At 36.6% G+C, this 27,613-nt stretch overlaps 1 protein-coding gene across 1 annotated transcript in view; it reads right to left on the bottom strand.

Annotated features, from left to right (window-relative positions):
• fam184ab (family with sequence similarity 184 member Ab) overlaps positions 1-27,613 on the bottom strand; it is a 161,764-nt gene that overhangs the window by 84,792 nt on the left and 49,359 nt on the right. Inside the window, exons 2-6 of the mRNA XM_067383181.1 lie at positions 26,476-26,907; positions 23,270-23,692; positions 16,924-17,059; positions 14,284-14,465; positions 9,170-9,355 (exon numbers count right to left, since the gene is read on the bottom strand). Coding sequence (XP_067239282.1) covers positions 9,170-9,355; positions 14,284-14,465; positions 16,924-17,059; positions 23,270-23,692; positions 26,476-26,907 — 1,359 coding nt within the window. The remainder of the gene's footprint in view (positions 1-9,169; positions 9,356-14,283; positions 14,466-16,923; positions 17,060-23,269; positions 23,693-26,475; positions 26,908-27,613) is intronic.

The raw sequence follows: 27,613 nt of genomic DNA, 5'->3' as shown, positions 1-27,613 counted from the left end.
CATTAGATCTAGGGCCAAATGGCTAGAAGCCGGAGAAAAAAACTCTTCATACTTTTTCAATTTGGAAAAAAAACGAGCCGAACTTAAAAAAATTTCCTCTTTATATATTGATGACACTATTATATCAGATGACAAAATAATCTCAAAATCTGTTTCAGGCTTTTACCAAAAACTATATACATCATCATTTAACCCTGATTTAAGCGATATATTTTTTAACAAGATACAACCTTTCACCCCTTGTATAAGTATAGATAGTAAAAACCTTTGTGAGGAGGAAATGTCATTGAAAGAATTGGATGATATCATTAAAAAAACACCTTTTAACAAAAGCCCAGGACCCGATGGTTTACCTTTTGAGTTTTACAGAGTTTTTTGGGAAGATATTAGAGAGTTTATTTTGAATGTGTTCAATGAGTGTGCAGTAAATGGGGAACTTACAGAATCTATGAAACAGGGAGTAATTACACTAATTCCAAAACCTAATAAAGACATTTTGCACTTAGACAACTGGCGCCCAATCACACTCCTTAACTCGGATTACAAATTATTAGCATCTCTATTTGCCAACAGATTAAAACCTTGTTTGGAGGAAATCATATCTGTCACACAGTCTGGATTTATGAAGGGAAGAAGTATTTCAAATAACATTAGATTGGTGTTAGACATTTTAGATTACTCAGATTTAGTAAACAAGGAAGCTCTTATTTTGTTTTTAGATTTTTGTAAGGCTTTCGATACCGTTGAGCACAATTTCATGTATCAGGCCCTTAATCACTTTGGTTTTGGCCCAACCTTTACAAATATGATGCACACATTCTATAATAATATTTCAAGTAGTGTTTCTTTATCTGGTGGTATGTCTTCTCGTTTTGTTATCCGAAGAGGCATTAGACAGGGATGCCCTATTTCCCCGTTTTTATTTTTATTAGCAGCTGAAACATTAAATCTTTACACTCTGCATTGCTCCCAAGTTAGAGGTATTGAGATAGGAGATTTCACTTTAACTATAAGTCAACTTGCTGATGACACTTGTTTATTTTTGAAAAACAAAGATCAGGTCTCTGTGATTCTGGAGGCACTCAAATTATTCTCTGATGCCTCAGGTCTCTCTGTGAATCAATCTAAGAGTGAGATTATGGCTGTACACCAACTAGAAGACTCATGTATATCTGGAATACAGATTAAACAGGTAGTTAAATACTTGGGTATTGTAATTAGTAAATCAGCCTCAGAGAGAATCACAGAGAATTTTTCGCAGAGATTACAAAAAACAAGAAATATTTTTAACTGTTGGCTCCAAAGAAATTTATCTATTCAAGGTCGTGTATTGATCTCCAAGGCTGAAGGGATCTCCAGACTTGTATATCCTGCATTGTCTCTTTATGTAGATTCCAAAATGTGTGCTGCAGTTGATAAAATTTTATTTCAATTTATCTGGAGAGGCAAGACGGAGTATATTAAAAGGAAAACTATAATCAGAAGTTTATCAGAAGGAGGACTAAATGTTTTAGATTTTGACACTATCAATAATATATTTAAAATTAACTGGATCAAGCACTGTCTTTGTGATAACAACTTTCCATGGTTCTTTATTCCCAATTTAATTTTCAAAGAATGTGGTGGTCTTAATTTTCTACTTACCTGTGATTTTAAATGTACTAAACTCCCAATTAAGTTGTCCAATTTTCACAAACAGGTTTTGAATGCCTGGAAATTAGTCTACAAACATAATTTCTCTCCCCATTCCTGTGTAATTTGGAACAACCAATATATATTATTCAAAAACAAAACAATTTTTTGGAATGATTGGTTTAACAAAGGCTTAATTTTTGTTACAGATTTAATAAATCAGTCAGGTGACTTATATAATTATAATGACATAGTTAAATATCTTGGGACAAATATATCTTTTAAAGAATATTTAAAACTCATTCATTGTATCTCACCAAAACTACTCTATCTTATAAAAAACGAAAAGATGTATAATCCTGTAATTGGTTCTCTTCCTGCTCTGACTGTTGAGGGCCTTTCCATTAGGGATAAAAAATTTAATAATATGTATATCAGAAAAATATTAATCAAAGAAAAAAGTGTTTCACCTAAGGCAATAGTGAGGTGGAAACAGGATTATCACTCCCTTGTTTTTCATAATTTGTGGTCAGATATAAATAAATTTGTAATTCCTAACAAAGTCAAAGAAACTCACTTTAAAATAATAAATAGATATTATCCATGTAACAATTTTATTAGTAAATTTAAAGAAGGGTTTTCGCCACTATGCAGTTTTTGTGAAGAAGAAACTGAAACAATTGTACACTTATTTTTCAATTGTAATTATACAAAATTATTTTGGTCCCAAGTTTCTATATTTCTTTTTGACTTATTTTACAAGTTTGTCACTATAACTGATGTAATGGTCTTGTTTATGGATTGTGATACTGGTTTATTGGAAATGGATAATATAGTTAAACTTCTTATTCTATTAGGAAAATATCATATACATAAAGCAAAATGTATATCGACTGTACCAAATAGTAGACTATTTTCCACTGATTTGAAAATTTTTTATGACTCTCTAACATCAATACAGAACAATCGAAAAGCTGTTAAGACATCTAAACTGTTGAAAAGGATACTTAATGTAATAGAAACATGATTGATTTGTGATATAAGATACAGAATTTTGATTTTTTTTTATATATTCAAATGTCTTTGTATTCCCCTACTGTTGTTTCAATAAAAAAAAAAAAAAAAAAAAAAGTAGAGAATTGCATGAGCGTTGCGACTGCGTTGATCCCATTATGAGCGCGCCTGCCGCGCAGCTACATTTGAAAATAATAACTGACTTGCACGCGGAAAAGATGCAATATGTGAACGGCCCCACAGAACTTCTGAAAGCAAAGCATCGCAAGCGTCTTTTGCTTTACTGTGAGCACAGCTGTTGCAGTGCACTGCGGTGAAAGAAAGCCACGACTTTTCTCACGCGATCATGCAAGAGACTGACATGAGAAACGTTTAAACCTGCTTGCAAGATTCAATGTGTGCCCGAAACACTTACTGAACTAGAGATCTGATTGAGACACACCATCTACGATAAATCGTTACACCCCTAATACTTATAGTAATTTAAAAATGTGGTAGCATTGGATCTGGACAGGAAGGATAACTCTGGGAGTTGGAAGGGGTGTGTCGCGATTCTGCCTTCTCACATCGCGATACAGGTTTGTGGACCTGCGTATTACAATTTCGATTTCATATCACATATCGTTACAGCCCTAATATATATATATATATATATATATATATATATATATATATATATATATATATATATATATATATATATATATATATATATATATATATATATATATATATATAGGGCTGTAACGATATGTATATATATATGTATATATATATATATATATATATATTATATTATATATTATACATATATATATATATATATATATATATATATATATATATATATATATATATATATATATATATATATATATATATATATATATATATAAAGTTTATGTTAGATGTGATTAATTGTGATTTATCGATATGACAGCACCGATTTATATATTTACAAACTTTTTTATTAGATGTGATTCTATATATCTACAGTAATTTATACAGTACATTTTTCACATATAATGTTTTGCATAATTTTTTTAATACTTATTTTTAATACTTATTTAACTATTATACATTATCCACACATACACAACCATTCAAAACAATTTTTTTATTTTTTTATTTTTTTTTTTACAGAAATTAATACTGTCATTAAAAAGTTTCAGGAAAGAAGTTTACATGGTTACAAATAACATAAATGAAAAATTATATTCAAAAATGGATTCCCCCCCCCTTTCTATACATCACGGTTATCACAAAAATATTTCGCAGCACAACTGTTTTCAACATTGATAATAATGAGAAATGTTTCTTGAGGACCCAATCAGCATATTAGAATGATTTCTGAAGGATCGTGTGACTGGAATAAATCACAGGAATAAATTACACTTTAAAAGTTATTTTTGAGTTATTTTAAATTGCAATAATACTTTTTACTGTATTTTTGATCAAATAAAAGCAGCCTTGGTGAGCATAAAATACTTCTTTCATTAAAACAATAAAAACAAACATTAAAAACACTAATCTCAACGTCTTTTTTAGACTTTGGCTTGAGTGAGCTAAAAATGAATGCACACCCTGGGAAGATATCTGAGCAGTAAACAGAAATAACTCACTGTTGCTCTGCTATGTTCAGCTAACAATCTGTTATGTGTGATTTATAATTACAAAAAGATTAAGTTGTTGTGAACTGTTTGGATGTGGATGTGCTGGCCTGCTGGCAGCTGCCTATTTTGAGGGAGGGTGACAGATTGCGCTCTGACTGAGTCAATTCCGTGCAGCTTTGTATGCTTTCATTTCATATGCTATCAGCTATTGAAATCAAAACAGACGGTTTAGTCATTACGTTTGCTATTTATGAACCTGTCTCCACTGATGAGGGAAATAACAGTTATGCCTTTTATTGTTAAATCAATAAAGATCAAGTGTGTCCTGTCTGGTACACCCTGAGCAGGGTGGAGAGGGTGAGATGGAGGAAGGACGGAGGTGAGAATGTGTGAGAGATGAATTTGCACTGTTGTGCCTAACGAAGCAAGGAAGCCAAGCTGGGTACTCTTCCTTTCTACTAAACCTCCTGGAGCTGAAGCACCTGCGCTTTCCCTTTCTGTTTCTCTATTGGTTTAGCGTTTTTTAAACACTGGATTTAGCTTATAATTATTGGTCGATCTATACATCACCAAGGCTGATATATATATAGCGGCCGATATTTGGCATTTTTTAAAGTTTATCTGTTTGGTCGATGTGTCAGAAGCGGGATGATACTGATTGGCCGATACCGATATTTAAAAAATGTAAAATATGACTGAATTCAGCCGTGAGATCTTCTGAGATCTACAAGTGTGCATTCATTTACTCTGCGTGTAACGGTCGGCCTGTGCGAACTGAATGCAGACAGGAGAGTTCTGCTGTCACTGGACGCACATGATCCATAAACTTTAAACTCTTGATTTCAAACTATGTGCTATATTCAATTTCCCACTATGCCATATTCATGTCATTTTCACTGTGCTGTATGTGAAATTCAACCCGATCACATGAGAATGCTTATGGACCACTAGTTATGATTAAAAAACAAAATGTATTTTACAGCCTGTTTACATCGGAGAGTCTTCTAAAGTTCCACAAACTATATTTATTCTCTAGTTCTTTAGAAATTCTGGAGCTTTAAGAGGCATAATGCACCTGCTTTTTTATTTGAAGTGGCAGTTCTGGTTCATTTAATGCCCAAGGCAAGATAAGACATGACCAAAAAGATGCATTTTTTTAACAACTTAGTAGTTATGTATTTAAGTGTAAGATATGTTAGGCTGCGTTCAAGTCACCAAAAATTCCAGATCAGAATTTGTTGCACGTGTAATAATGAGATCCTTTTTTTGCAAATGTGGTTTTAAATCAGATACATATCCAATATCTGGACATCTAAACATGCACAGTGGGTACGGAAAGTATTCAGACCCCCTTAAATGTTTCACTCTTTGTATATTGCAGCCATTTGCTAAAATCATTTAAGTTCATTTTTTTCCAAAATTAATGTACACACAGCACCCCATATTGACAGAAAAACACAGAATTGTTGACATTTTTGCAGATTTATTAAAAAAGAAAAATTGAAATATCACATGGTCCTAAGTATTCAGACCCTTTGCTGTGACACTCATAGGGCCCTATAATACACCCGGCGCAATGCGACGCAAGGCGCAGCGCAAGTGTGTTTGCTAGTTTGCGTCCGGCGCCGTTCGCGTTTTCCCGTTCAGCGCCTCGTCCTTAAATTAGTAAATTCATTTGCGCCAGTTAGTGCGCCCATGGGCGTGCTGGTCTAAAAAAGAGGTGTGTTCAGGCGCATTGCCGGCGCATTGCTATTTTAAGGAGCTGAAAATAGACTGCGCCATAGACCAACTCAAACCTGGTCTAAAGTCTAAAGGCAGTAATATATTTTTTTTGTTAGAGCGCGTTGGTAGAAACTGCACCTCTGGGCGCGTCCACAGTGCGCGTTGACTTTGCTTATTACACACAGGGATGCGCATCACACAAATATGCCAAATATTAAAAACAAAAGGATTACAGTGTAAAAGAATATTATTGTGTAGGCTACATAAATATAAAAATGTAATGATGAATAGTCATTGTGTGTATTAGAATTAGGATACCTATTTTCAATTCATCCTATTACTACTTATAATGATGAACGAAACTGGCTAATTAATTGAACAATCTTGCCAATACACACACATTAACTGACTGATCGCGCGGAGCTATTTGAAAGCCTGCATCCAACGCAGACGACTGAAAGATTGACTGGCCACTTAACAGGTAATTTCAGCAAAACATCACTCATTGAACTCCTCAGTTGAATCGGTGTGTTTAATAAGTCAGTGTATTTTATAATGTTATATGTTATATAATATATAATTATATAATATATATAATGTTATATCCTGCTTGTCCTGTAGATGATCTGCTCGCGCGCTTTAACTTCGCACACGAGCAGATCAGTTTCTTCGCTTGAAAAGCGTTCAGCTTTTCTGCCAACAAATTCCGGCATGTAAATAGAAATCCGCCATGGCGCGAGTGCATCTCGCTCTTAAAGGGAAGGGGAAATGACACTCTGATTGGTTTATTGAACGTTACGCCCATTACTCATTGAGAGAATAGGAACAACCCATTTCAAAAATGCGCCCCGGCGCACGGACCGTTTTTCCGTCGTTAAAATAGCAAAAGTGGATTTGGACACGCCCTGAGTGCACCTGCGCCGTGCGCTTCACACTTTGCGTTTAGATCGTTAAAATAGGGCCCATATATTTAACTCAGGTGCTGTCCATTTCTTCTGATCATCCTTGAGATGGTTCTACACCTTCATTTGAGTCCAGCTGTGTTTGATTATACTGATTGGACTTGATTAGGAAAGCCACACACCTGTCTATATAAGACCTTACAGCTCACAGTGCATGTCAGAGCAAATGAGAATCATGAGGTCAAAGGAACTGCCTGAAGATCTCAGAGACAGAATTGTGGCAAGGCACAGATCTGGCCAAGGTTACAAAAAAAATTCTGCTGCACTTAAGGTTCCTAAGAGCACAGTGGCCTCCATAATCCTTAAATGGAAGACGTTTGAGACGACCAGAGCCCTTGCTAGAGCTGGCCGTCCAGCCAAACTGAGCTATCGGGGGAGAAGAGCCTTGGTGAGAGAGGTAAAGAAGAACCCAAAGATCACTGTGGCTGAGCTCCAGAGATGCAGTCGGAGATGGGAGAAAGTTGTAGAAACTCAAACATCACTGCAACCCTCCACCAGTCGGGGCTTTATGGCAGAGTGGCTCGACGGAAGCCTCTTCTCAGTGCAAGACACATGAAAGCCCACATGGAGTTTGCCAAGATGGTGTGAAATAAGATTCTCTGGTCTGATGAGACCAAGATAGAACTTTTTGGCCTTAATTCTAAGCAGTATGTGTGGAGAAAACCAGGCACTGCTCATCACCTGTCCAATACAGTCCCAACAGTGAACCATGGTGGTGGCAGCTTCATGCTGTGGGGGTGTTTTTCAGCTGCAGTGACAGGACGACTGGTTGCAATTGAGGGAAAGATGAATGCGGCCAAGTACAGGGATATCCTGGACGAAAACCTTGGACTCCCCTTGGAATTCCCCTTGCCACAAATGGTACTTTTACTTGAGTATATTTTTTTAGTACTCTTTCCACCCTTAATAATAATAAATGAACTAACTAACAAACGAACAAAAACATCAGTTTATAAAAAATAGCTTTGTATCACAACATCTAAAACGACAGTATTTTAGATCAACTTCCATCCATATCTGTACCTGCTTATTATCTCAGCAGACAGACTGGATCCTTGTGTGCTTATAAATAAATACTAATAATTGTTTTTTCAAAACTCATTCATTTTAAATATGGTTTGTCAAATTATTACGTTCTCCAATTCCCAACCTGCTACAATTGTTCTCCCTGATCTTCCACATGCGCTCAAAAGGAAGAGTGGCCAATATTTGTCATTTTTTAAATATCGGTATCGATAAGTTTATCTGTTTGGTCGATGTGTGAGAAGCAGGACTTTTATTTTGACAGTGATGTGATCGTTGACCGCTTCTGACACATTGGCCAAACAGATAAACTTATCGGCCGAAAACGATTTTTTTAAAAAAAAATTCAAATATCGGCCACTATATATCGGCAATATATAAGTCAACCACTAATTATAAGCTTTTTCTCTATTGTTTTTAGGAGCGTGTGTGAGTGCAGTCTTGCCGCTGTCGCCTTTGGCTTGCTTAGTTGGGGACACTTGACATTTGATATTCAGCAGTGTTTTGATCTGCCTGCACTGACACCATTGAATGCGAACTGAACTGAGCTGGATGATGACATCACTGTTTACTCCAGTGCTGATATACATTTACTAAATTAAAAACTATTGTTTCTTACAACCGAATGAATCAATACTCAATTTACTTATGATGGACAATGATACCATTTTCTTTAAGAGCTTCTGTGCAGCCAAAATTATATACTAGTTATCACTGTAAATCTGCTTTGACACAATCTGCATTGTAAAAAGCGCTATATAAATAAAGGTGATTGACTTGTGTGAAAAAATGCTAAACCAACACTCCCATTCTCTGTCTTCATAAATGTACGGTCTCTGTTTAACAGTCCTATCTCAGCAGACAGACTGGACCCTTGTGTGGTTATAAATAAATGCTAATAATTGATTTTTTTTTTTTAACTCATACATTTTAAATATGGTTTGTCAAATTATTACATTCTCCAATTTCCAACCTGCTACAGTTGTTCTCCCTGATCTTCCACTTGCGTTCAAAGGAACTTCCTGTTCTTTCCCAAGGTGACACCTCTATAACTGACGCTAGTCAGCGAGTTACTCTTCAGTCTGAACCTGACGTCTAAAGTGCAGTCATGCTGATGTCTCTACAGGACAGCTCTGAGAGTGTTCAAAAAGTTGTATGTGGCCACAGCTGACAGCGATGGGTGTTGTGACAGAGTTCACTCACGGACAGGAGGCGGTTCTTCTCTTTCTCTGAGACGCTCTGGGTGTTCTCCAGAGCGGCCCGGTGCTTCCTGGAGAGCTCCTCCACCGCCCGACTGTGGGTATCCTTAAAGTGAGCAGTGTCTTCTTCATATTTGGCACGCAAGTTCATGAGCTCCTTCTCATAGATCTGCTTTTCCTCTCGAAGTGACTGTTGAGAAAAATTAAAAGACAAATATTAAAATTAAAAGATGGTCTGATACTTTATATATATTATATATATTATATATATAATATATAATATATATATATATATATATATATATATATATATATATATATATATATTATATATATATATATATATATATATGCATTTATTTGATCAAAATGCAGTAAAACAGTTAATGCTGTTTTTTCGATATTTGTGCATTTTAAAATGTAATTTATTCCTGTGATGCAAAGCTGAATTTTCAGCATCATTACTCCAGTCTATATTGTCACATAATCATTCTAATATGCTGTTTTGCTGCTCAAGAAACATTTCTTGTTATTATCAATGTTGAATCAGTTGTGCTGCTAAATATTTTTTTTAACTGCTGATGATACATTTTTTTATATATACAGCATTTGAAATCTTCTGTGACATTATAAATATTTTTACTGCCACTTTTGATCAATTTAATGCATCCTTGTTGAATAAAAGTATTAATTTAATAATAGTTACATAAGGGAAAAAGTTTGAAACAAACAGCAAAAAGATAAACTGAAATGCATAGCATTTAATGACTACTTTTTTAAAATGCAAGTTGCTTTTTTATTCAACATTGGGGAAACAGCATATAATGCAACTGTGTTGATATTCTTGGTTTTTTGAGTCATTTTTGTAGTTTGGTTTTAATAAATGGTCTTTTTGGACTGAGAAGGAAGCTTTGAGTTCTCATAGTAAATTTACATTTAAGTTACATTTAATATCGATGACATTAGATAAACACTCGTTCACTTAGATAAACACTCGTTCTCATTATATGTCATTTAAAAAAGTACACATCAGTGCTATAAAACCCTTTTCACATTCATATGAATAATCAGGACACAAAGCGAAAGTGAGTCTGTGAACGTTAGAGTACGGTTAATAAAAAGTATACAAACAGGTATCATTAAATGACAAGGTCTCTTGTTCAGAAATGCAATGAATGCAATCTAAAACTATGGGAGGGAGGTCTTTCTCTTGTATTGCTCCCAGGTTGTGGAATTCTCTGCCTTTTCCTATTAGGAATGCTCCATCTTTTGATTGTTTTAAGAATTTACTCAAAAATTTTTTTAGTGAAGCTTTTAAGTTATAATTTTACAGTTATTGTTGCCACTGTTGTTATTATTGTGATTATCATTATGGAGTAGTGTTGTTTCTTTTATTGTTGTTTTTATTGCTGTAGCGCTTTGAGTGTAAGAAAGGCGCAATACAAATAAAATGTATTATTATTATTATTATTAAACGTATAACAGTGAAAACTGACAGACACCTTCAAAGCAAACACTGACACTGTAAAGCAACCGCCCGCAAGTAAATAAACTTCCATTATAAGACCAGCAGAAGTGTCAGCAGAGTGAATGACTCCACAATGCTTTCCCGCTCTTTTTAGTGAGTGTTGTCATAGTAACACCTAACTCAAGGCTGTGCTGCTAACAGACTGTGATGTGGGCGACAGAAAGAAACAGAGAGAAAGCTTGATGAGACCTTTTCAAAGGGGAATTATCCTGAAATTCAAGCACACAGCAGCAGACCAAAGAGACAGCCAATAATACCATGATACTTCATATATTCTACATACCAAATTTTTGCAAATTTGACTGGTTGGTCTTATAGGGAAGTGCTGAAATTAGGCTGGTTTGACCTGACCCTAATCTGATGTGTGCATTAGGGTAATGTTCACACATTCCCATGTTTCCAAAACGGCAAGAAGGAATGCAGCAGAGTGAAATAGGTGACAGCAGAAAACAACAACAACAAAAAACATTTAGACCTAAATTTAGGATATGTGTATTTGAATTGCATATAACATTTCCACTCATTTGGATTACACAGTTTTAACATTAAACTAATAAAATGTGATGCATATTTGTCAGTCATATATACAGTAAATGAAACGGATTTCTGTAAAAGTACACTGAATTTGTTTTAAATACACAGTAACTAGGATTACATATTAATCATCAATAAATCCAAGTGACTCAATATTACATATTGAATTGAAATATCCAACTTTTCAGTGATTTTTACTATGCTGACCATCAAAAATCACTGTTAACATGCAAATCAACAAATCACCGCTAAACTAAATTTAAAACATGTATAAGCTGACTTCACAAATCAACTAGTCAGTTGTTGGACACTAGTCATCCATCTTGACCAGCGTTGCCAAGGGCTACATTTAAGCTGTTTCTGCAGGTTTTCATTTCTTTCTGCGGGTTGATTTCCACCCCCGTACATACTATATCGGCGCTCCAAGTTCCAACGCCCTCAAAACAACCCCACAGAAGCACAAGTTCAATGGAGAATTCAGCCACCCGACGAAGAAACCGGGCTACCTTTGTTACGCAGACCTGGCAACCTTGATCATGACCCAACGCTAGTATTTTAGTTACTCACATACCATACAATGGTATTTTTGATACTCAATACTCAAAAAATACTAACATTTACCATGGTAGTACCATGGTACTCTTGGAGCTGGAAATATACAGACACAAAAACAATAATATTATACATTACCATTTAAAAGTTTGAGGTCAGAAAGATTTTTAAAATAAATGAATACTTTTATTCAACAAGGACATATTAAATTTATCAAAAATAACAATAAAGATATTTAGAATGTTACAAAAGATTATTGTTCCACATAAAGGCTGTTCTTTTGAACTTTCTATCAAAGAATCCTTACAAGAAGAGTAGTTTATGTGTAACATAACATTTAGATGGATTAGGGGCGTTTTTCTATTCCAATGCGCTACTTTCCAATTGTTTTTCTATGTAAACGTGCTTGACGGACGTGCATGACCGTTACGCTCGCATCTCACGACTTTTGCAGCGCCTCTCACATGAGCGCAGCGTTTTTAAGACACCGTCTCAAGTTAAAAGAATTACAACTTTTACATGCAGCGCCAATGTCAGTTCCAAAACAGTGGACCAATCAGAAAAATTTGGAGGCAGGGCAAGCATTACGAGTTGGCATGACTGAAACTTTTTTTTGTTTTGTATAATGGCAACATGGTGGAGGAGGCACTTATTATTATCAAAGTCCCTTTAAGACAAGTCATTTCACTTGGCGGCCATCTTTGAAACGCCTCTCAGGCATCCTGGGCATCATGCAATCTCTTTGAATGGGGAAACATCAAATTCTCCAAAACTGTTTGCCAACCATACGATTACATTTCATATTTGAAATCACCAATGAAATCTAACAACAACCGGCTCATAAATTTAGTTTCTAAACACTCGAATCATGACAAAAAAAAAAACTATTTTTCAGGCTGGATCAAGCTAATGCGCATGCGCAGACCTAAATGCGTGTCTCTTCGGAAGCGCGTGTCTGACTGTTTCTATAGAAACCGGTGATTCTAACGGCCATGAAGTGACGCGATGACTTTACCAGTCGGCGATTAGCTCTTATTTAGAAGGCGGGAGTTATTCCGCCATATTGTGCGTTACACTTTCTCCCATTCAAAACAATACGAGTCACACGTCTTGTGTTATTCTATAGTCTTTGTTATTATCTTATTTTCTTTTTTTCCATGTCAAAACTTGTATTTGTCAATTCTGCTGTTTGCCTATTTCTATTATTTCTGTTATTGTCGTTATTGCATCACTCAAAGGTGCGTCTCGAGACGCTCACGTTCTATGCTGCGCCTCCTGAGCGCCGCGTCTCACGTTTTTAGACGCAAAGACGCGTTCTGTGTGAACGGCCCCTTACTCTTTTATGAAGTTGTTCTCATGTTCCCTGGCCATTTATTCTTAAATTCATTGTTCTCAGACTCAGAGAAAATGGTACAAACGCTGTCACTGGGACGATACCCTTTAAAAAGGTTCTAATATATACCCATTTAGGTACTAATATGTACACTTTTGGTACCAATATGCACCTTTGAGGTACTAATATGCACTCTTTAGGTACAAAGATGCACCTTTTGAAAGGGTACCACCCCAGTGACAGCTTTTGTATTTTTTTTTTTTTTTCTAAGAAACTTTCATTTAATAGACAAAAATAGTGGAGAATGACAGTACACTATGGGAAGAGAGAAGGGGAATGACTGGACTGTGCCATGGCTCTTTTAAAAGTTTCCAAATGCCTACTTCTAAAACTGCTGAGAGGGGTATTTCAGGAGCAAAAACAAGCCCACATTCCCACAATCTGTTTATTGGGGCTCTCAACGTATTAATAATGAAACAAAACCTAAATGCGACAGGACAGCCAAAAAGCCAAACTGCTAGAGCAGATTGTTGCGTGAAAACAGCACGAAATGCCATACTGTAGCGAGTCAAATAAATAGCCATGCTGTCACTGCAAAAGACAAATGATTGCCAGGCTGAGTGAAACCACTGAGAAATAAGAATTCCCGTTCAATCAAACCGACCGTCCACAAAGAGACACATTTTCGGAGGTCTTGCAGTGAGGATTGAGCGTTCTGAATTAAACATTGAGGCCTGGATTTAGCTGTGATAAAGCAGCTAGTGTTTAACACGCGAGATGTGCTTGTATATGCTTAAAACAAGCTAATGATGTCTCAGAGGAACGCGTGAAATAAATGTTTTCTGCAGAAGATTGATGTTTGAGCAACTTACAGACATTCTGCAAATTTTAGTTGTTTTTCCTCGCACCATCTCTCCTACACACACCAACTATGCTTCCAGATCTTATGGTGCAATACAAATCGTACCCTCAAAACATATTTGGACACTTAAAAACATCATCAAACCAAGTGGCATCTGCAAAAAATACTGCTAAAGTTTTTCTTGACTTCCCTTTTCTGAGCCATTTTTGTAGTGTAGTATCATTCTTGTGATATCCGACTACCAGAAAGTATCCAAACACTCTAAGCAGGCCTAAACTGATGCATTTTCAGCATCGGATTGATCCGTACCTTCTCCAGGGAGACAACCTGCTGTCTCTGCCTCTCGTCCAGTGTCTGACATTTGTTCTGCAATGCCCCTCTTTCCTCCTCCAGACGTAACACCTTGTCCTTCAGACGAGACTTTTCCGATTCCAGATCCCGAATGACCGCCTCGTGAGTCATCTGGGTGGCCTGCAGGCTTCCGATCTGACCTGAGCGGTAGAGAGAGGGTCAATGCTTTGAATGTCATCTAACACAGACAGGAGAAACACCACGTAGAGGGCAGACAGAGTCAAAGATCCTTTCTAACTGCCAATACTATGAACCTGAACACAGCACATAGACCTCAACTATCACCAGTGATGCTTGCTTTCTCTGCAATGAATTAAATGTCTTGACGGTTCGACTACGGCAGGGGTGCAAAACTCAGTTCTTGGAAGACCACAGCCCTGCAGAGTGTAGTTACAACCCTAATTAAACACACCAGATCCAGCTACGTATTCATACAGAGCTCTGATAATTACATGGTGTGGACACAGCATGAGTTTTGCACCCCTGGTCTATGGCTATATTGTAGTGAAAATCAAGTTTTTAATGTTGTTTATGTCTATATCTGGTGTTTTTAACATTCTTTAACATTCTTTTATAAAATAAAATAGAAATATTTGATGAAAACTTAAACATTTATGCAAAAATTATGTAAAAAAAAAAAAAAATCATATTTCACTTTTCATTTAAAAATAAAAGAAAACCAATAGAAATATGTAAAAAATATTAATAATAATAAAAACAACAAAAGCACATAAAATTACTTGAAAATAAAAGCACAAAAATAAAAGCCAATTCAAAATATTAATGAATACTATAAAAGTATCCAAATAATACTAAAATTACACTGCAAGAATGAGTTAAACAGGGGATTGATATTGGTTCCAGTTCATTTGTCAAACTGGAAATAAATGGTCAAGTTTGTTGCATTGCATTGTGGGAAGCGATATTTGAGTTTTTTTTAAATGTCCTTGATGGTTCTGGTACTACTTACATTTTTCAGCATTTTCTTATCTTTTAATAAAACAGTGTTTAATCTAGAGTTAATGATATCTGCACTTTATTTCACTATAAACATTTCAAAAGAAATGCACTTGTCAGTGATATGGCCTGCTGGTCAATGCGTGGGCTACCCGAGTTCAAGACTGGATAAAAATCTCAGATAACGGCTTCAGCTTCATGTTAAATTCATTAATGCCTTGCAGAAAGCACATTCTCACTGTAATTACACTAAACACAAACACAGAGTGTGAGTTAAGCGCTTCAGCCCCTATTGTTTCTCCCAGATAGAAGATCAGAAGTCTGTTTGGCATTTAGGTGTGACAGGCCCAGCTGGGTTCTGCCTCCCTCAGGGAACATTCCAGAATGTGGGTGATGAACACAGCTAGGACACACATCTGCTGTTGCCAGGATACCAGGGGCTGATCTGTAGCCCCAAACTTTTCTGTCAACAACAATGGCCAATGAACCTGTGGCACTAATTTGACGTGAAATCCACTTAGCCTTTTACCCAATAATATATTCTGATAATTAGTTTAGGTTTTTTTTCCCTAAAAAAAAAAAAAAAAAAAAAAAAAAAAAAAACTACTTTTTATCCAATCAACTGTTTAGGTTTGAATATAGCAAATCATAAAGATAAATAAAAATAAAATCGGAATCAGGCCTTATATGTGAAGTTACAATAGATTGTAACTTCAAAAATAGTTCTACTACTACTAATAATAATAATAATAATTGTAATTATTAGTATTATTAATATTACAAAACATTTTTTGAAATGCATTGGCTGAAATAATTGTAACTATTTTATGAATCTAAAATCTAAAATCAAGTCTTAACTGCGAAATTACAATAGATTTGAACCTAAAAAAAATGTAATAATTGTAATTATTAATATTAATATTACAAATCATTTTCTGAAATGCATGGGTTCATATTTTTGAGGTTAAAATCTATTATTATTATTATTATTATTATTATTAATAATAATAGATTTGAACATCAAAATAGTTTACATTATTTTAACACATGGATTTCAAAAAATATTTGTAAAATAATAATAATTTTTATTTATATTAATACAAAACTATAACAACAGTGTTGAGTGCAACTCATTACTAAGTAATTACTGTAATTTAATTAATTTTCCCTTGAAAAAGCAAAGTAAGGGATTACTCTTAATATTTCAGTAATTTAATTACAGTTGCTTGTGATGTAATTGCATCAAATACTGTATAGACTATAGAACACTTCTATGTAAAATAATTATGAATTTAACATCAAAATTTAATAACTAATGTATTTAAAAATGTCCTCCATTTAAATAGTTGGGTCAATTCAAGAATAATTTTCTGCAATTTTATATTATATATTTGAATGAATTAAATTATGCATTCTGTTTGCTTCCCTTAATTCAAATTCAGTTCAAACTGAGGAGTTTAGGTTGAACCTAAAGGCACTTAATTGCATTTCATTCTGAATGGCTCACAGCCCTGTTGTGCACGTTGGTAATGGATTAGTAGCCTGAAGCAATATAGAAGGATGAATCAATGAAGCTGAGCGGAGTGCGATTCATCAGTCGACTGTGAGCAGAGGTGATGGGAAAGCGTGTGCATATCTCACTAGCTTTGAGCAGGATCTCGGTGGCCTGCTGCTGCACTCGGTCTCTGGACGCCTCCAGCTCACACTCTGCCTCCCTCTGCCTGATTTCCACAATCTCCGTGTCCTTAGTCACCTCCTCCAACTGTTTATGTAGCTCCTGCAGAAACACACACAAATCAATCAGTATAACGACCAAAAACACCTCACATAAACCTCTCTGTTCATTATTGAGCTGCCTTTCTATATTTAACCGTTGTGCGGTTTTTTACTTTGTCTCTCTCTCTCTTTCTCTCATATCACTTTTTCCATTTTTGCTTCTCTCACAGTGTCTCCTCTGTTCTCAAATTCATCCTCATTAATTGTGCATGTACACATTAGCTCTTTCTCCCTTTCATCTCTGCTCTTGCTGTCAAATTCCTGCGTCACTTTCTAAAAGAACTTCTCTGCTTCCATCGCTCATTGCCTTTATAACTTTCTCCTTCACGTTCACCATTGTGGAGCTCATGTGCAAACCATCATCTTCGACTTTTCCACTGAATGAATTCATAAAATGTATTCTTATATCTTAGGTATAAGAATAACAAAAAGAAACGGGAAAGAAACAGATCACTTCTAGGAAAATACATGCATTTTTTTCTTGATTATGATTACAACTTGAATGGTCATGTTCTGCACACAATCACACACTTTTTTACACCTAATTGGATAGTTTTACTGGTACAGTGAGAGTGTTATATGAACTAAGATATTTAATATTTATTCAATAATGCACATTTAGGTCGGTCCATCCATCCATCCATTGATATCCATCCAATCCATCCAATCCATCCATCCATCCATCCATCCATCCATCCATCCATCCATCCATCCACCCACCCCTCCATCCATTGATATCCATCCATCGATATCCATCGATCTAATCCAATCCATCCATCCAATCCACCCACCCATCATCCATCCATCCATCCACCTACTCATCCATTTACATTACATTTACATTTATGCATTTGGCAGACGCTTTTATCCAAAGCGACTTACATTGCATTATACTATACATTTGTATCTGAGTATGTGCAATCCCTGGGATTGAACCCATGACCTTGGCATTGCTAGTGCCATGCTCTAACCACTGAGCTACAGGAAAGCATCTCATCCATCCATCCAATCCATCCATCCAATCCATCCATCCATCCATCCATCCATCCATCCATCCATCCAATCCATCCATCCAATCCATCCATTGATATCCATCCAATCCATCCACCCATCCATCAATCCATCCATCCAATCCATCCATTGATATCCATCCATCCAATCCATCCATCCATCCAATCCATCCATCCAATCCATCCATCCAATCCATCCATCCATCCATCCATCCATCCATCCATCCATCCATCCATCCATCCATCCAATCCATCCATCCATCAATCCATCCATTGACATCCATCCATCCATCCATCCAATCCATCCACCCACCCATCCACCCACCCATCCATCCATCCATCCATCCATCCATCCATCCATCCATCCATCCATCCATCCATCCATCCATCCATCCATCCATCCACCCAATCCATCCAACCCCACCCATCCATCCATCCATTGATATCCATCCATCCATCCACCCAATCCATCCAACCCCACCCATCCATCCATCCATTGATATCCATCCATCCAATCCACCCATCCATCCATCCATCCATCCATCCAGATTGGGGTTAGTAAGATATATATTTCATATATATATATATTATATTTTAATAAAGAAATGAATGCTTTTATTCTGCAAGGATCCATTAAACTGATCAAAAGTGACAGTGAATACTTTCATAATGTTACAAAATATTTTCTTTTCAAATAAATGCTGTTCATCATCATCAAACTTCCACAGCACAACTGTTTCCAACATTGATAATAATAAGAAATGCTTCTAAAAAGCATCAAATGAGCATAAGAGAATAATTTCTTAAGGATCATGTTACTCTGATAATGCTGAAAATTCCGCTTCGCCATCGCATTTATAAATTGCATTTTTAAATATACATCGATCAGCCATAACATGACCACTGACAAGTGAAGTGAATAACACTGATTATCTCTTCATCACGGCACCTGTTTGTGGATGGGATATATTAGGCAGCAAGTGAACATTTTGTCCTCAGAGTTGATGTGTTGATGTGAGCTAGTTTGACAAGGGCCAAATTGTGATGGCTAGACGACTGGGTCAGAGCATCTCCAAAACTGCAGCTCTTGTGGGGTGTTCCTGGTCTGCAGTGGTCAGTATCTATCAAAAGTGGTCCAAGGAAGGAACAGTGGTGAACCGGCGACAGGGGCATGAGCGGCCAAGGCTCACTGATGCACGTGGGGAGTGAAGGCTGGCCCGTGTGGTCCGATCCAACAGACAAGCTACTGTAGCTCAAATTGCTCAAGAAGTTAATGCTGGTTCTGATAGAAAGGTGTCAGAATACGCAGTGCATCACAGTTTGTTGCGTATGGAGCTGCATAGCCGCAAACCAGTCAGACTGCCCATGCTGACCCCTGTCCAACGCTGAAAGCGCCAACAGTGGGCACGTGAGCAACAGAACTGGACCATGGAGCAATGGAAGAAGGTGGCCTGGTCTGACGAATCATGTTTTCTTTTACATCATGTGGATGGCCGAGTGCATGTGTGTCATTACCTGGGGGAACACATGGCACCAGGATGCAGTATAGAAATAAGGCAAGCCTGTGGTGGTAGTGTGATGCTTTGGGCAATGTTCTGCTGACATCCATGTGGATGTTACTTTGACACATACCACCTACCTAAGCATTGTTGCAGACCATGTACACCCTTTCATGGAAACGGTATTCCCTGGTGGCTGTGGCCTCTTTCAGCAGGATAATGTGTCATGCCAGAAAGCAAAAATGTTTCAGGAATGGTTTGAGGAGCACAACGAGTTTGAGGTTTTGACTTGGCCCCAGATCTCAATCCAATCAAGCATCTGTGGGATGTGCTGAACAAACAAGTCCGATCCATGGAGGCTCCACCTCACAACTTACAGGATTTAAAGAATCTGCTGCTAACATCTTGGTGCCAGATACCACAGCACACCTTCAGGGGTCTAGTGGAGTCCATGCCTCGACGGGTCAGGGCTGTTTTGGCAGCAAAAGCAGGACCAACACAATATTAGAAAGATGGTCATAATGTTATGCCTGATCGGTGAATATTCCAATAGAAACACTTATTTTAAATTGTTATAATATTTCACAATATTACTTTTTTTACTGTATTTTTTATTATATTTTTGAAGAAATGTCTGGTGTTATAATAAAAAAATGCCCTTCTAAAATGACCTGTGGAAATCTTTTAATAAGATGACAGGAGTCTCATCTGAAAAACAGCACCATGTAATTGGGTGAAAACCTCCACCTGGGGAAACTAAATGGTCTTTGATTGATGCGTGTCTGATTTGCAGAACAGTGACTTGACCTCAGGTATTTAAGTCTGAATTCAATGATTTCACCTGTTAATGCTGTTTTTCTTTAAATGAAATACTCCAAGTGATGTGACGTGGACGCTGCAAACATATCTTAAGAAATTCAGCATTTGATCAGCATAGATTAACAAAAACTAGCACAGACCCCAGGGAGTCGGATCATTATGAGCGTCAGTCTTAAAATGCCACTGTGACTAAAGATCGATTCCATTAAACATCTGCTCTGTGTGTGTGTTGAGCTAAAAACACCGGCCCAGCACACTGCCATTAAATAGCCATTATAATGTGCTATAAAAAAAGTGATTTATGTAAGACAAACACAATATTAAACTGTCCATCATTGCTCTTTTGAATGACCATATTATAATTTAAGCCAAGCATGTATCTTTTGATGACACCCATAAATTACATTCAGTCAGTTGCTCCATTCAGAAACAAGTCCAAGAAATGCCTTGGAGGGCGTTGGTGGTTGACTGTGTTTTTCTTTCAAAGATATTTGAAGGAAAATTCAGAGCTCAGAACATGTGCCACTGCATTTGAAGTCTCTTTACTAAATGTGCCTGAACCATCTGATGTGTTCAGAATGAAACCAAAACACTAGTTTTACTTTCATTGCTAAGATGTTCTGTGTATGCTATTTTAATTATTCAAAATACACTGCAGATGGTTTAGGAAACACTGTATTGTTCAAACATGTGTTGATGAAGGACTTTTGATAGGTTTTAAAGCAACATCAAACAGCATTTGTAACCCATTTTACTATCATAATGTGATGAAGATATTCAACAAGAAATTCAGTCGTTCACAATGTAACCATGCATTAGGAAAAAAGTGTGAATTTAAGTTTAGATGATCCTTATTATATACAGGTGCTGTTCATATAATTAGAATATTGTGAAAAAGTTCATTTTTTTAAATGTAAATTATTTAAAAAAATGAAACTTTAATTTATACTAGATTTCCTACATGTAAAGTAAAACATTTCAAAAGTTTTTTTTTTTTTTAATTTGTTGATTAGAGCGTACAGCTAATGAAAGTCCAAAATCCAGTATCTCAAAATATTAGAATATTTACATTGAGTTTCATTAAATGACCATCCCTACAGTATAAATTCCGGGTATCTCTTGTTCTTTGAAACCACACTAATGGGGAAGACTGCTGACTTGACAATGGTCCAGGAGACAATCATTGACACCCTCCACAAAGAGAGTAAGTCACAGATGGTCATTACTGAATGTGGTGGCTGTTTACAGAGTGATGTATCAAAGCATATTAAATGCAAAGTTGACTAGAAGGAAGAAATTGGGTAGGCAAAGGTGCACAAGCAACAGGGATGACCACAAGCTTAAGAATACTGTCAAGTAAAGCCGATTCAAACACTTGGGAGAGCTTCACAATGAGTCAAATGAAGCCGGAGTCAGCGCATCAAGAGTCACCACACTCAGACATCTTCAGGAAAAGGACTACCAAGCCACTTCTGAAACAGAAAAAAACGTCAGAAGCATCTTACCTGGGCTAAGGAGAAAAAGAACTGGGCAGTGAACAGTGGTCGAAAGTCCTCTTTTCAGATAAAAGTAAATTTTGCATTTCATGTTGAAATCATGGTCCCAGAGTCTGTAAGAAGACTGGAGAGGCACAGAATCCAAGCTGCTTGAAGTCTAGTGTGAAGTTTCTGAAGTCAGTAATGATTTGGGGGGCCGTGACGTCTGCTGGTGTTGGTCCATTGTGTTTTATCAAGTGCAAAGTCAATGCAGCCATCTTCCAGGAGATTTTGGAGCACTTTATGCTTCCATCTGCTGACAAGCTTTATGGAGATGCTGATTTCCTTTTCCAGCAGGACTTTAGCACCTGCCCACAGTGCAAAAACCACTTCCAAGTGGTTTGTTGACCATGATATTACTGTGTTTTATTGGCCAGCTAACATGCCTGACCCCTGAATCTATGGGATATTTTCAAGAGAAAGATGAGAAACAGTCGATCCAACAATATACAGATGATCTGAAGGCTCAATAGTGCCTCAGCAGTGCCACAGGCTGATCACTTCCATGCCACACTTCACTGATGCTGTAATTTGTGCTAGGAGCAAGTCATTTGCTGTAATATGTGCTGCCGAAAACAAGTATTGAGTGTACAAATGAACATACTTTAAAGAACTTGAACTTTTCTGCTTTGAAAATATATTTTTTGATTGATCTTAGGAAATATTCTAATATTTTGAGATACTGGATTTTGGACTTTCATGAGCTGTACACTCTAATCATCAAAATTAAAAAAAAAAAAAAAAAAAAACCTTTTGAAATGTTTTACTTTACATGTAGGGAATCTAGAATATATGAAAACTTTTTCACGATATTCTAATTATATGACCAGCGCCTGTAAATCAATCTTAATAATTTAATCTTAGGTAAAAGCTTAAAATTTGTTGCATGTTTAAAGTTTATTTACTTTTCTCAATGAAAGTGAAATTCTACACAAAAGTGAAAAATTAATTTAATTTAATTTAATTTGGGTAAGTCTACCAAAAAAAAAAAAAAGAAAAGAAAAAAAAAGTGTCATTATTTACTGCATTATTTATCTACTTTATTTCTTTTGCAAAACACACAAAACTATTTTTTCAAAGAATGTTCGTAATAAAACAGTTTCATTTGCCATTCATTGTATGGACAAAAAAACACAATGGAAGTTAATGGGAACCGAAACTGTTTGCTTACCAAATATATTCAAAATATCCTATGCTCCACAGAAGAAATGTTTGGAACAATATACATTTACTTATTTACAAAAATAAATGAGATCAAATGAAAAGTCATAAGTCGGTGCTTGTGTTGGGTTGTATCTCCCTATCATTTAGTTTCAGAAGGACATGTGATGTATCCGGTGGCCTTTACCTTGATGTTGTTCTCCGCAGAAATGAGGGAAGCCTGCAGTTTGTGGGATTTCTCCCTGCTCTCCCTGGCCTCCTCCTGCACCCGCTTCAGTTCACTGCGCAGCTTCCCTAGAGTCTTCTGGAGCGCTGCTTCCTGTGCCTGGAACTCCTTCCTCAGCTCCGCCTCGGTCTTCTTCCAGGCCAGCAGGTTCTCTGCGGTCATCTGCTGCGTGCGTTTCATGGCCTCCAGTTCGCGTTCATAGAAGGCCTGGGCTTTATTTAGCTTGGCCTCGTACTCCTCCACCAGCCGCTTCTTGTCCTGTTTCAGTTCCTCGACCCTTTCGGTCAGTGAATCCACCTCCGCTTTATGAAGCTGTCCCAGTTTCTCCTGGTCTTTGTTGTAGTTGGCATTCTGGCTTTGGTGTGAACGAAGCAGTTCTTGAACCTGTAAAAGCAACATTTATTTGAGGCACAGTTTTTGAAATGAATGCAAAACCTTTGCCAACAATGCTTCCTAACCAGTGACAAGCAATTTGTCTGTTATGAATATAAAAATGCTACAAAACTTGATACATTTACAACCAATCAGAAGTTATTTGATGTTTAATGTACAGTTATCAGGGAAGGATTTTTTGACAAAAACATCATTAATGCATTATTAATGTAGTGTAGCCTTGTGGTTTAAGATCAAACCTGGCCACCTATTGGTTCAAACCCCACAAAGGGCAATTAATGAACTTTGCAAACGTGACCTTGATCAAGGCACAAGACAAAGGTACTGTCCCGGTAAAAACTGTACTGTTAGTTAATTTGTATTGTTAAAAAAAAAAACACAACAGCAAAAACAGATAAACAACTGAGTAATTATTAACTTCATTTACCCAAACTTTAAAAAAAATAATGTTCAATGATAGAAATAATGTATTATTAACATTGATTTTTTTTTCTGAACATATTTTTTTTTTATGTTTGGATTTCTTTAGAGTAAACGAACCTAATAATATATTTCTATTGTGCCTTTCCTCAAGGACACTATATAAATCAACCAGATTTATCTGATATGGCCTAAAAATAGCTTAAAATAAGGACATATGTATTTAAATTTCACTACGCAATTTTTTTTATCACATGACTGTAAAATATGATTTTTTTTTTTGTCAAATTGAGAACAAAAATTTATATTTGCTGAGCAACAGTGAACATAATGAGCATGTGCACAAATGCAGCTGTGTGAATTACCGGTTAGTCTCTAAAAAGTCAGTAAACCTGACTTTGATGACATTACAGTGCTTCAGTGTTTTTAGCAGCAACATCAAGGTTCGATTCCCAGGTAACATACTGGGCCCCATCATACACCTGGTGCGACGCAATTGATTTTTGCTAGTTTCAGCCCAATGCAGTTATCATTTTCACGTCCAGCCCAATAAACAGCAAATGCACTCATGCCCATCTGTTCATCCATGGCTGTGCTGGTCTGAAAACGAGGTGTGTTCAGGTGCATTGTTGGCGTGTTGCTATTTTAAGGCAACTGAAAACGACTGCGCCATTGATCATATATTGATATATATTTTTTTTTGTTATTTAAAGGGCACATTAGTAATATGCGCCTTTATACTTATCAAGAGACTAGATACAACCCTTTTGGACCATGCACCTGGCGCATCGACCATTTTTTCCGCCATTAAACTAGCAAAAGTGGATTCAGACAAATGCAACTGCGCCATGCGCTACAGACCATGTGCTTAGATTGTTAAAATAGGGCCCAATGATTGAAAGTTGCATTTCGGAAAAAGCATCTATGCATAATTATGTATAAATGCATAAACTCATTCAATTAAAGAACTTTCAGGAAAATAAATTTAAGCAACATGTCACTAAACATTTTAATTTTACAGACTGGGGTGCACAATTAATCGAAATAAAACCGAAATCAGAATATGGCTTAGTGAGATTATTAAATCGCAAAGGCTTCCATTTAATTTAAATATGTGCTGCGTGCTTCAGAATGAAGTGTGTAATTGTGTTCTACATGTGTTCAGCGCAATATCCACCAGCATTTGCATCTTCTCAGAGCAGATAAATGTTGCTCCACATGAACTCAATCTCTGCATCTAGTCTGTGTTTGGGTTGCTTTAACATGCACCAAGCATCTACCTGAACTTGTATTGAGAAGCGCTTATCAACGAACAAGAAGTTCCCTGCACTTTTCTGTCAAAATAAAAGTGGTTTAATGATTGAAACTTAAGAAATTAAGACATAAATATTAGTTCAGTACATTATTTCAAAGAACATTTATTGGCATGGGACTTGTAATATACATAAATTTAAATTTTGGAGGAAGAGATCTGCTATGATGCTGCTAAGCAAATACAAGAATTAGTTCAGCAAGAAAATGGTAGAACCCTCATAGCAGATCTCTACAGGGGGCACTGGGGAGGAGGAGGGATAGAAGTTTTCATAATTGTGGAGCAGGGCGATTGCAGGCTAGGGTACGAGATATATTACGTGGACCAATCAGCGCTCAGTTAAATTTACAGTTAAAGGTGCTATAGAGGATGTTTTCGACGGCTGAGAAACCAACAAGTGTTTACCACCAGCATTCGCTGTGTCGTGTTAGTGGATTCATTATGTCGGACTCACGGCAGGTAACTCATAATCTGCAGCTGTTATTCCTGGCTCCTGACAAAAACATTGCATGCGGCACCTGTGGAGTGTGGAAAGTTACTGGAGCGTCTCTCACAAGGACCGTCACGGCAGTGATTGACAAGCCAGAGGGTCAATCGTTTACGCAATGATCACACAAACGATTGGCTGATGTTTTTATGGTCCTACCTCGTGCACAAATGATGTATATTGATATTATTCCTTTCAGTGCACCTAATAAATAGTCTTTTATCAGTTAGTAAAGACAGTTTCAAGTGATATTGCAAAACTGTATAAAACAAAACATCCTCTATAAAATTATTATTATGATGAATACTTAATTATTATATTATTTTATATAATTTTTATTATTTTACAGTAAAATATATCAATAGTTGTATTCCTTATTTTGGTTTCATTTTTTTTTTTTTACTTTTTTTTAATAAATAATAATTTAATAATATTGCATTTTAAATCAATTTTATCTGAAATATCATTATTAGATTTTTTTCCCCGCCAAATCGTACAGCCCTAGAACAGACCAACATTTTTAAATGTAACCACAGGTAAACCACTCACACACACCTCCTGCCGATGTGCAGCACGAAGCTCCTCTAGAGCCTGCCGTTTCTCCTGCTCAAATTGGGCCTGTAACTGTCCAAAGGAGCGGAGCTTCTCCTCGAAAGAACGTCGCATGTCCTCCACCTCACGGGACATGGTGACCACGCGCTGCGTGTGCTGCGCCTCTGTGCAGAGCTGCATGTCCTCCACCCGCTGACGGTACGTCTCGAACTCCGCCAAGGCCTGGCGCTTCATCCGCTCGTGCAGCTCCATGGACTCCTCCAGGGACTGAATGCGCCGCTTCAAGTCCATCTCGTCGCTGATCTTGCTCTTGTACTGCATGATCTTCTCCCGTGTTTCAGAGAGGATCTGCTGCACCTCTTCCTCGTGGGCCTCCTTCAGGGTCTGGATGGCCGCTTCATGCTCGTCATTCTTGGTGTTAAGAGCGTAGATCACCTAGAGAGGAGAGAAGATGGAAAACTGAGAGATGTACATACAAACTGTAAATGAGTTTCGAATGATGTAATCCAATCAAAAGTTGCAACATCTTCTAGAACATGCTAGGCAACAGAAACCAGATCAGAAAGCAAGACGTCCATGACAGATTAAAAGTTTGAGGAAGTCTGTGCAGAACAAGCATTATGGCAAAGGTTAAGTAAACACTGTTTTGCTGATCTAGAGCATTTGTGCTCAATGCATTACACATGTAAAGCCACGCAAGGGACCGACACACTCTAGCAAGCTTTCACTGACTGACCTTTAAATCCAGAAGATTTATGTCCAGCTAAAATATGAAAAAAGTGGGACTATAAAAGCTTTTGCATCATACATTTATAGGTCAATTCCTTATTTACAACCAAACTTTTCTGTCCCTCTCTAAACTTTTTCTATAGTGTTCTAAAGTGTACATTAGAAATCAAGCGGCAACAAAAAGCTGCACATAATTGTACAAACAAAACAATTTTTATAAGAATGTATATGGACTAGGGGTGGGCGATATGACCAAAATCACGATACGAGTAATTTTATATCACGATAATAATATATATCATAATGATATAGTATTTTTTTAAATAAAGGTTTTTATGATATCAAAATGTTTCATACCATTGAATTTTCATAATTCTTAACACCATTTTCAATATCATTTAAAGGTACCCTA

Source organism: Chanodichthys erythropterus, chromosome 4, assembly GCF_024489055.1.
Source record: "Chanodichthys erythropterus isolate Z2021 chromosome 4, ASM2448905v1, whole genome shotgun sequence".
Classification (NCBI taxonomy): Eukaryota; Metazoa; Chordata; class Actinopteri; order Cypriniformes; family Xenocyprididae; genus Chanodichthys; species Chanodichthys erythropterus.
Note: the sequence above shows the minus strand (reverse complement) of the source record. Positions and strands in the feature narration are given on the sequence as shown.